Genomic DNA, 12,154 nt, shown 5'->3' on the forward strand with positions numbered 1-12,154 from the left:
AGTAAGCTTGTCTTGACGATGATTGGATTGGAACTGTTAAATGGAAAAGCCTGGATTTTGAAATAGAAATAATAGTGAGGCCATCAGTGTATATGATAATTAGGGAATAAATTGGAAGCAATCTTGGGGTTCATTCATATACATGTGAAAATCAGGAAGCTGCTGAGATTTCTCTCCTCCAAAGGCATTATTTTTACTATGTCTCACTGTAAATACATTGTTGGGTGTAAAGTTCCTGTACCTACACAATAGATAGCTACTAATCTCGTCAATAAAGGACAGGACTTGGCAAGCAAGTGAAGTTTTAATGGTGAGGTAAGACTTGTTTGGTAGCCAACAATATCTGGTCAGAAGTGTGGAAATTTATTCATACATGCAGGTACAAGAATAGCATTCAAAAAAACATTTGGATAAGTACATCGATAGGAGGGGTTGAGAGGGATATGGGCCAGAAGTGGGCAAAGGGGGCCAGCCTGGTGGGCACCATGGCCAGCATAGACGAGTTGGGCCAAAGGGCCTGCTTCCATGCTGTATTGCTTTGACTCCATATGAATTATTGTTGGAGATTTTTTAAAAAACTTGCAAATTACAAAATTTATGATCTTTATATAAGTTTTTTGATACAGTGCGCGGTTCTTAAACTACTGTTGGAACTTCAACTAATTATTTAAAAATTTTCTGCAGTCAACTGGTAATTTTGTCTTTGTCCACTTGCTGAAGTCACTCATCTAACATACTGCAGTTCTAGGGCACTGCAGAAATCCCAAGAAGGTAAATGTCTCACTGTGGTGCACTAAATTAGATAAGGAACTACAATTTCCTGAGAGGGGGACAGGTTTTGTGGTAAAGTATTGATACAGTTAGATCTTGCAGTGTGTAAAATCCATTCTCCAAATTGCTTTCATTACTCTTTTATACCAGAACACCAGTATGATATCACAGGTCAGACCACCTACTGTTGGTTTTAATCTGCAATAATTGTAAATGGATAACATTCATCTTAAGACAAAAAGTTTCATGTTAATTACACAAACAAAAGAGGCATGCTGTTCTGATTTTCAATCATAAAATGTGGCTGATGGAATTACAAAATGCAATTGCTTGAAATAAGGTTGTGGGATTCTAATGTACACCCTGAATTCCCATCCCAACTGGAAGTATTAGCCATTTTAATATTTCAGCTAAATAGTGGAGAACATTACAAACAAATATGATAAATGTTATTTTGTTGGTAGATTATGAAATGATTCAAGATTAATGCAGCAAAGCCCAATTTTTTAATTCAGTAGAACAATTTTTAAAATTTGAGGAGCTTCAAAACTGGAGTTTTTAAAACAATTCAAGTGGGCTGCAATGTCGTGGATGGTGTTGAGCTTCTTGAGAGTTGTCAGAGCTGCAGTCATCCAGGCAAGTGGAGAGTATTCCATCGTATTCCTGACTTGTTCCTTGTAGATGGTGGAAAAGATTTGGCTTGTCAAGAGGTGAATTATTTGCCTCAGGATCCCCCAGCCCTTTGATCTGTTCTTGCCGTATTTATGTGCCTGATCCTGCACCTCCAGTCAATGTCAACCTCCAGGAATAATGATTTTCCTTCAAGCAAGGTCAACATTTATTGCTCATTTCTAATTGCCCCTGAGAAGGTGGGGGTGAACCGCCTGCGTAAACTGCTGCAGTCCTTCTGGTGAAGGTACTTCCACGGTGCTTACTGGGAGGAAGTTCCAGGATTTAGATCCAGCAACAATGAAGACACAACTGATATACCTCCAAGTCGGCATAGTGTGTGACATGGAGGGGAACCTGCAAGTGGTGGTGTTCCCATGCGCCTGGTGTGATTGTCCTTCCTGGTGATGGTGATCGTGGGTTTGGCATGAGCCGTGCTGTGCATTTTGTAGATGGTATGCACTGCAGCCACCCTGCCCTTAGTGATGGAAGGAATCAATGCTTATGGTGGTGGAAGGTGTATCAATCATGAGGGCTGAAGTGTAATGGATGGCATCGAGCTTCTTGGAAGTTGGAGCTGTAGTCATCCAGGCAAGCCATCATACTCCTGACTTGTGCCTTGCAGATGGTGGAAAAGATCTGGGTTGTCAAGAGGTGAATTACCTGCCTCGGGTTCCTCAGCCTCTTGACCTGTTCTTGCAGTCACAGCATTTATGTGCCTGATCCTCCATCTCCGGTCAATGTTGACCTCCAGGAATAATGATTTTTCTTCAATCGCTTGTGATGATGTTCTCTTTTGATTGCATTATGTTCAGTCTTGGTGATGGTAATGCCATTAAATCTTATGGGTAGGTAGTTTGACTCTCTCTTGTTGGAGATGGTCATTGCCTGGCACTTTAGTGGTGTTAATTTATTTGTAGCAGATGATGTCTTGTTGCACAAGGCATAGTCCTGTATTTTTGATGAGATGTTGTGACTGGAATTGAACATAGTGCAATCATCAGGGAACATCATCACAAATTATTGAAGTAAAGTCATTGATGTGGTAACTGAAGACAATTGGGCCTAGGACATTACCCTGCAATGATGTCTCATTGACAGAAGCCAACTCTCTTTGTGAGATATGACTCCAACCATTGGAGTGTTATCCCCCTGATGCCCATTGACCATTTTTACCAGGGCTGCTTGATGATACGTTCTTTCAAGTGCTCTCTTGATGTTAAGGGCAGTCAGTCTCACCTCACCTCACCTCTGGAATTCAGCTCTTAGTTCCATGTTTGGACCAAGGCTGTGATGAGATTTCAAGCCAAATGGTTCTAGTGAAACCTAGACTTGGGAGTGAGCAGGGTATTGGTGAGTATGTGCCTCTTGATAGCACTGTCAATGACACTTTCCATTGCTTTGCTGATGATTGTGAGTACACTGATTGGGCAGCAATTATCTGGCACAGATTTGTGAATAAGCCATACCCGGATAATTTTCCACACTGCTAGGTAGATGCCAATGTTGTAACAACACCAGAACAGCCTTGCTGGAGGTGGAGCACAAATCTCTCGTACCACATTTGAGATGTTTTCTGGTCCAATAGCCTTTGTTGTATCCTGTGCTCCGAACAGTTTCTTGGTATGACGTGGAGTGAATTAAACTGGCTGAGGAATGGCATCTGTGATTCCTCAGGAGGAAGCTTAAATGAATCGGCTAATTGGCGCTTCTGGTTGAATACAGTTGTGAATGCTTTAGCCTGGTTTTTACCATGTGGTGGGCCCTGCCATCGTTGAGGATGAGGATGTTGTTGGAGTCTCCTCCTATTAGATCTTTAATTCTTCATCACCATTCATGACTAAATGTGGTAGGACTGCAGAGATTTGATCTAATCCATTGGTTGTGAGATTATTGCCTGTATATTGCTTGAAAATCCAATTGCATATGATGAAAGTCTGAAGTAACCCATTCTGATGAAGGGTCTCAGACCTGAAATGTTAACTCTGTTTCTTTCTACAGAGGCAGCCTGATCTGTTGAGTGTTTCCAGCATTTTCTGTTTTTGTCTATTGCATGTTGTGTTTGCTGTTTGGCACTCATGTTCCCCATGATGGAGCTTCAGAAGATTGACACCTTTTTATATACAGTGGCATGCAAAGTTTGGGCACCCCTGGTCAAAATTTCTGTTACTGTGAATAGCTAAGTGAGTAAAAGATGACCTGATTTCCAAAAGGCATAAAGTTAAAGATGACACATTTCATTAATATTTTAAGCAAGATTACTTTTTTTAATTCCATCTTTTACAGTTTCAAAATAACAAAAAAGGAAAAGGGCCCAAAGCAAAAGTTTGGGCACCCTGCATGGTCAGTACTTAGTAACACCCCCCTTTGGCAAGTATCACAGCTTGTAAATGCTTTCTGTAGCCAGCTAAGAGTCTTTCAATTTTTGTTTGGGGGATTTTCGCCCATTCTTCCTTGCAAAAGGCTTCTAGTTCTGTGAGATTCTTGGGCCGTCTTGCATGCACTGCTCTTTTGAGGTCTATCCACAGATTTTGGGTGATGTTTATGTTGGGGGACTGTGAGGGCCATGGCAAAACCTTCTGCCTGTGCCTCTTGAGGTAGTCCATTGTGGATCTTGAGGTGTGTTTAGGATCGTTATCCTGTTGTAGAAGCCATCCTCTTTTCATCTTCAGCTTTTTTTACAGACAGTGTGATGTTTGCTTCCAGAATTTGCTGGTATTTAATTGAATTCATTCTTCCCTCGACCAGTGAAATGTTCCTCGTGCCACTGGCTGCAACACAAGACAAAGCATGATCGATCCACCCCCGTGCTTAACAGTTGGAGAGGTGTTCTTTTCATGAAATTCTTCACCCTTTTTTCTCCAAACATAACTTTGCTCATTGCAGCCAAAAAGTTCTATTTTCACTTCATCAGTCCACAGGACTGGTTTCCAAAATACATCAGGCTTGTTCAGATCTTCCTTTGCAAACTTCTGGTGCTGAATTTTGTGGTGAGGACACAGGAAAGGTTTTCTTCCGATGACTCTTCCGTGAAGGTCATATTTGTGCAGGTGTCGCTGCACAGTAGAACAGTGTACCACCACTCCAGAGTCTGCTAAATCTTCCTGAAGGTCTTTTGCAGTCAAATGGGGGTTTTGATTTGCTTTTCTAGCAACCCTACGAGCAGTTCTCAGAAAATTTTCTTGGTCTTCCAGACCTTAACATGACCTCCACCGTTCCTGTTACCTGCCATTTCTTAATTACATTACGAACTGAGGAAACGGCTACCTGAAAATGCTTTGCTATCTTCTTATAGCCTTCTCCTGCTTTGTGGACATCATTTATTTTAATTTTCAGAGTGCTAGGCAGCTGCTTAGAGGGGCCCATGGCTGCTGATTGTTGGGACAAGGTTTGAGGAGTCAGGGTATTTATAAAGCTTTGAAATTTGCATCACCTGGCCTTTCTTAACAATGACTGTGAAGAAGCCATAGCGCTGACAAGCTGATGAAGGTCTGAGACCTTGGTAAAAGTTATTTGAGAGCTCAAACCTCTTGGGGTGCCCAAACTTTTGCATGGTGCTCCTTTCCTTTTTTCACTCTAAAATTGTACAAAACAAAAATAATACACTAATCTTGCTTAAAATGTTGAAAAGAATGTTTCATCTTTAACTTTACGACTTTTGGAGATGCGTTCATCTTCTACTCACTTAACTATTCACGGTAACAGAAATTTTGACCAGGGGTGCTCAAACTTTTGCATACCACTGCTAGTGTTCCTGCCATGCCTTCTGCTCTCTTCATTGAACTGGGATTGATATATGGCATAATTGTAGTAGTAGAGTAAGGGACGTGGCAGGTCATGAGTTTACAAACTTTGTTAGTGAACATTTCTACTGTTGCTGATGGTCCACAATGCCTCATGGATGTCTAGTTTTGAGCTGCCAAATCTGTTCTCAGTCTACCCCTTTCAGTATGATTTAGTGGTATATAATCCAATAGAAGGGTGTCCACTGTGTGAAGAAGGAATTTGTCTCTACAAGGATTGTGTAGTGGTCACTTCTACAAATGCCGTCATAGAGAGAAGCATCTGCCACAGGTAGATCGGGAGAGCAGACTAAGTAGGTTTACTCAGGCTCAGGGCTCAGGATGCAGCTGGGTCAGTTAATGGAGACACTACCAAGCCACTTTAGATAATGGACACTGAACTCTCCCACCTACAATGTATTCCGAGGACCCTTGCTACTTTCAGTGCTTCTTGATATCGGTATTGATTTATTATAGTCACACGTACCAAGATACAGTGAAAAACTTAGTTTTTCAAGCCATCCATACAAATAATTTCAAAATATAAGTACATTGAGGCAGTACAAGGGAAAAACAATAACAGTATGCAGAATATAGTGTTACAGTTACAGGGTAAGTGCAGTTCAACATTGAGGAGCACTGATTCATTGACTGAGGGAGGACTGTGTATGGTAATCAGGAGGAGGTTTCCTTGCCCATCGTTGATCTGATGCCATGGGACATCCTGGGGTCTGGATTCAATGGTGAGGACTCCCAAGACTACTCCCTCCCACACTGCTGCCGCTTCCGGTGGCTCCGTCCTGCCAAGAAACATGATGTTTCCAGAATATGTGATGGAAGAACCTGCCTTATCTGTAAGGTACGATTCTGTGAGTGCATTTATGTCAGGCTGTTGCTGTTGGGACACTTCTCTAAATTTAGGCTCCCAGATGTTGTGAGGAAGACTTTGCAAGGTTGGGAGTGTGTCCAAATTCAGTGTCCAGATCGACACTGGGTAATCTGGTTTTATTCTTTCTTGGTTTCAACATACCAGTAATGGTACAACTGGTACCAAATGAGATTTCCTCCCCAAGGGGCATTCGTCAACCAGTTGGGTTTTGTTTTACGACAATCTAGTAGATTTTGTTGTCATCATTATTAAGACTAATTGCTTTCCTTTCAAACTGCAGTTAACTGAATTTAATTTCTACTGTTGCCATGGGGGGCTTTGAAGTCTGGTCCCTGGATTAGCAGTCTGGTAACTTTACTGGTAATTTAAGATCAGAGAATTGGTGTCTGAGATAAAAGATGAGAGAATTAAAGATTGGATAATTATCTCCTTTTTCACAGGCAGTCCCTCAGAATTGAGGATAAATTGCTTTCAAGCCAGTTTTAAGTGTTCAGACGTAACTGAATGAGGCCGCTGTGGAAACTGTACAGTCTTTTACACATGAGCAGGTGTAGCTCATGGGGCAGGGGGTTGAGTAGTTTGTGAGGTGATGCGCTCCTTTTGATGCAACTGTGAGGCTCCTGTTCTCTTCCGACACATGAGCCTGAGCTCCTCAGTACCATACTGAATACTCCTCCTCCACTTTGAGCAGTCATGAGCTGGAGATTCACAGGAGTCAGTGGGGATACTGAAGGATAAGAAAATCATCCTCAAGATTAAAAAGAACATTTCCAGAGGCAGTAGTTCAACATTCCCTATCCCATCACTGTGGTACTCTTGTTCTTCAATATCCCATAGCTGGGTATTGACATTCTACAAACCTTTCAGAAAACATTGTTTTAATTACTCAGGTAAATCCTTCCTTCTGCTGCACTTTCAGCTTCCGCTCCCTTCTCTACCATATCTGGATTATTGTAAGATATCATAATATAGCTGCTCTCTCCCTCTCCTGTTGTTTTCCAAGGCTGTCTCTAACTACATTCTAATCATTTGTAACTTCCTATTGCTTTAGGAGCGTGTTTCTTTGCACTCTTGGGAATTTTGTCATTGCTGCTGGAATTGTCGTATTTTCAAAACATCAACCAATTGTCCACTTAGATTTTCATGTCCCATTCACATGAGACTGATGATGAATTTAGCAAATCAAAATGAATGATTATTAATACAGTAAATATATTATTCATTAAAATAGTTGTATATGTTCTGCAAGTATTTTTTATATACATTATTTGTAAATGTTCTTTTGCCATCTAGTGTCAGACATTCATAGTGCACTAATCTTTATGTGGTTGATGTTTCTATTAAGTCACTAACAATAGCAATCGTTTGAACAAAGTTGAGATGTCAACTGTCCATTTGACAGACTGACAATTGAACAGTCGAACCTCACATCTTCAATCATGTTTCACTTGAATATAATAAAAGAAGAAGTTGGTGCCCTCTTCATTTTCTTTTTCTCCTCATGAGTTGTGTGAAGCTTTTGAACCTGATATGGGATACATAGTACATTTAAAGATGTGTGTAAGCCAAGCTGGATTCTGAAAGTAGCAGCAAGTTGTTGTGCATTGTGAGAAGTTTAAGTGAAAAGGAATGGATAATGTTCTGCAATGAGCCAGGTACTACTCTCCTGATGATCCCCCTGCCCAAAATGTCCATCAATTGTGACAAACGTGGGGGAAGAGCTGCCATCTCTCCTGCTAGATATTGTTACAAGTGTGTTAGAGATGGCAGAGGTTTTAGAAGATGGAGGTGCTTACAGTGGGGAGATTAGCAGGCACAAAAAACTGCAATAGGAGCAGAAGGAGATGGAGTGATGCAAGGCTGGATTTGGAGCAACATTCTGATGACTGGGGAGGCAAGAATGCTGGGAGTACCGGTAGTGCAGGGTAATGAAGAGCAATGAATTCAAAGACTCGCCACTGCTAGCCTCATGAGGTCATTGATCTTCCTCCACTGCAGATGATTATTCTGACCCGCTTTCCATTACTGCCTGCTTGTGCTGGTAGCTTCCCAAGAAAGCTTCCTCAACTTTGCTTCTGTCATCTCTTAGCAGCATCAGGAAACCAAGGGGTGGAGGAAGAGGAACATTTGGGGGATATGTGGTGTGGCGAATTCTTGTACCTTTTGCTGTGCCTTCCGTTGTCCCAATCTTCAGACACTTCTGCCTTTAGGAGGTTCACTCTGATTTTAAAAGGTGTTGGTAATGTGCCAATGAACAGAGCAAGTTGTGTTGGCAGACCCTTATGATGTAGATGAAATGAATTTGGGGCTATTTTGGTGTCCATGTGATCATGGTGCTAAACACAATGCACAAAAATGCAATGAAAATAAATTTCACTCTGCCATTTTTTGACTGAATAAGAATAATTATGAATTTTGTAAGACAATAAAATACAGAATGATGAGTAAAGTTCCTCTGAGCTCATCTATCAAGAAAGCAACTAGTCTCACCTCAATTCCAGTGAACAATTCTAAAGTTATCATCCTTGCAATCCTACCTGCAACATTATTCTAAGACTTAGTCACAGTTAGTCATACCTTTGTGTAGTGCTGTCATTTATTATCATCTATCAGCAACATTCAGTGGAGCACAAACCTTGGAATAAAAGATGAAGGTGTTGGAAATACTCAGCCAGTCAGGCAGCAACTGTGAAGAGAAAAAGAGATAACAGTTTGTGTCAATGACCTTTTATCAGAACTCTGGATCTGTCTACAGTACATTCGGGTGACATGTTCAGGTGGGGCAGTGGGGACTTTATTTTTGGATGAATTTGTTGCAATTGACCATCGATTAACACTCATTTATTGGTTCACATCTGGTTCCAAAGCTGGTCCTTTAGCAGAAGGTTGTCACATGGAGGGATATTTTAATTGTTTGTATTCTTGGAGGTATCTTCTAATTCTAATATCTTGAGCATCACTGAATTTAACCACTGCGTCATTGCAATTGTGCTTCAGCCTAAACTCTGTAAATTTTCCACTTCTCAACCTCATTTTTTTTTTCCTTCAAAACCCTTAAAATCAACCTCTGACTGAGCAGATTGTCATCTGCCCAAATATCTCCTCATGTGGCTTGCTTTCAACTTTTGTTTGCTAATGGTTGGTGAAAAATCTTGGAATGTTAAAGACACATATATAAATGAAAGTTGCAGCAGACTAATATTCACGCATCAAAGGCCTCAGTTTGAATTACTTCTACATGTGAATGAGTTTCCTTTGGTTTTGGGTTTAAAATATCTTATGACTTGATAAATTTTGGAGATGTGGATTGCATCTGGTTGTGGGTGCGGTGGAAGGAGAAATATCATGGTCTCAATAAATTGTTCGCGCAGCACTAATTTTCTCAGCAGTACGTGACTGGCAGTTGTTTATCTCCAGAGTGGAATGTGATTTCCACCATTGCCGCGTTAAATTCAACTGGGCACTTCCAATCAATAATTACCTTGCGCTGATTATTAATCAAGACAAAACATTGTTAACTTGGCAAATGTTTAAAACTTCTTTAGATCTGGTCACCACAATTGCGCCAGAAGATCGAGGGCTCAATCTACCTGTTTATCTGAGGGCCAGCTCTATGTTCAAACTGCTATCATTGAATGAGGTGCTTGGCTAATGACTATGTGCTTGTTGCAAATGCATATGTAGATGTGAAAGAGTTAATCAAGTTCCCATGCCAATATTCATCTCTCAATCAAACAGCCTTTATATCTTATTGTTTTATTTGGACTGCTCTGTAAGACAAAAACTTGCTATATTCGTCTTTTAATAGTAAATGCACTTCAAAGAAATGCATTATATTTAAACTAGTTTAATGTATTTCTTTACATTGTGTTCAAGTTCTATTAGAAATGCAAACCCTTTTGTAATTACCATCTTGTGTAAAATAATTATATCAGCATAGCAAATGAGATTGCTCATATTTCTGATATCTGTGGAATAAAAACTCATTGTTAACTCTTTTTTCATAATTATAGGTAACATGTGTTCATGGAAATAACCCTCAAAAATCAGACCTTCTAAAAACTGGCAGCCCTAAGAACACGCAAAAGCACATATGGACAGAAAGTAGCAAAGATTTGTCTATCAGTCGCCTGCTTTCACAGACATTATCTGGCAAAGAGAATGCTACTGCTGTGGACCTGCACTATGAAACTCCAGTACCTTATTCTGACCAGGATATTTGGGATTGGTTACGAAATGCCTCAGATCAGAAGGAGCCCCACCCTCGTGCTAAGAGACGCCCTATAGTAAAAACAGGGAAATTCAAGAAAATGTTTGGCTGGGGAGACTTTCATTCCAACATCAAAACCGTCAAGCTAAACCTACTCATCACGGGCAAAATAGTGGACCATGGGAATGGTACTTTTAGTGTCTACTTCCGTCACAATTCCACTGGCCAGGGGAATGTTTCGGTCAGCCTGGTGCCCCCTACAAAAATTGTGGAATTTGACTTGGCTCAACAGACGGTGATTGATGCCAAAGATTCAAAGACATTTAACTGCCGCATTGAGTACGAGAAAGTAGACAAGGCGAAGAAGACTACACTTTGCAACTATGATCCATCGAAAACTTGCTACCAGGAGCAGACCCAAAGCCATGTGTCATGGCTCTGCTCCAAACCCTTTAAAGTCATATGTATTTATATTTCATTTTACAGTACAGATTACAAACTAGTGCAGAAAGTGTGTCCAGATTACAATTACCACAGTGACACTCCTTATTTCCCCTCTGGCTGAGTGTGTCTGATAAAACGGTTATTGTAATTATGTTACTGCAATGAATTCTATATCTTTGTCTTCATTTGTATGAATGGTTTGTACTGTATATAGTTAACCTAGTGTTATTTGAGCTACCTATGAACATAAACGTGTAACTGTCTCTCTTGCTTGTTTATGGGTTTAAAGAGCAAATGCAATGAAAAATAATCTTTTATTTGTGTAGCAGTTATAGCTTACAACAAACTCATGTACAAAAACAATTATTAAAATTAATGTAACTGGTGAAGAAACAACTTAAGAGGTATACATATGCCATATTACTCATTGTCTGTATTAAAGTATTTTATTTCTGAAAGATGGTATGTAAATAGGAATAAAATACTAAAAGATTTCAGTTTGAAAATGTGGATACACCCTAATTATGTCACATTAACAATTCTTGCCACTTTTCCAAGGAATTCCTTCTTTAATTGATGAATGTGCGAATGTGATTTTTTTTTTGCCCCAGTATCTTATCCGGCTGGATTTTGCTGAGTGAGGCAGACTCCCAAACAACACAACTTTTCACAGACCAAGAATCTGATATTGCCACTGATATAATGACTTACAATGGCTCCCAGTGGATGATTATTTTGAGTAGTGATGCATCCTCCATGTTAGCTGCAGCACCCTCAGTATTTGACAAATATGTTCAACTGCTGACAGAGTTGACTAATTTGATTCCAGCTATTTCTTCCAAGTAACTGTTCTCAGAAACATGCTGCATGGCAGCCGACAGAAATAAATAGTTGTAACGCTCAGCAGTCCCACCTAACAACAATTAAAACTGAACATTAATTGTTTAAATACCAAACTGGACTCCAATCATTTACACAGTGATCAAAAACCCTATCATACTTTAGAAAGGAATATGTTATTAATTTACCAGTGATTTATGGAAAAACCTTTTAAAAACTAATAACATTGATAAAGAAGCTCAGGTAAAAGAGGAGAAAGGTCGAGCCACAATGGATGATCGTAAGCTGGCTGTGCATTTTAAATTGTTTATCTTCATTGATTTCAATGGAAATAAATATCAGGAAAGTGGTAAGGCAGGCAGCCAATTTGCTATCAATTGTTCTGCACTAATGCAGGATTTATCCATCATCCAGATATGAAATCACTGATTATAGTATAACCCAATAGTTTTCATTCTTAGCAGAATTTTCTGCACGCCAATTGAACTTTTAATTCTGTAAGAACAATTATTTTTATAATTTGATCAGGTATATTTCAGCTTCTGCTTA

General features: G+C 39.9%; 1 protein-coding gene across 2 annotated transcripts in view; it reads left to right on the forward strand.

The window, feature by feature from the left end:
- Positions 1-11,271, forward strand: part of nxph1 (neurexophilin 1) — a 98,854-nt gene extending 87,583 nt beyond the window's left edge. For both annotated transcript variants that reach the window (XM_052016387.1, XM_052016386.1), the window contains one exon: positions 10,125-11,271. In XM_052016387.1, the coding sequence (XP_051872347.1) occupies positions 10,125-10,886 (762 nt within the window). In that variant the 3' untranslated portion in view covers positions 10,887-11,271. The remainder of the gene's footprint in view (positions 1-10,124) is intronic.
- Positions 11,272-12,154: the final 883 nt, after the last annotated feature.

Source organism: Pristis pectinata, chromosome 5 (assembly GCF_009764475.1).
Source record: "Pristis pectinata isolate sPriPec2 chromosome 5, sPriPec2.1.pri, whole genome shotgun sequence".
NCBI classification, from domain to species: Eukaryota; Metazoa; Chordata; class Chondrichthyes; order Rhinopristiformes; family Pristidae; genus Pristis; species Pristis pectinata.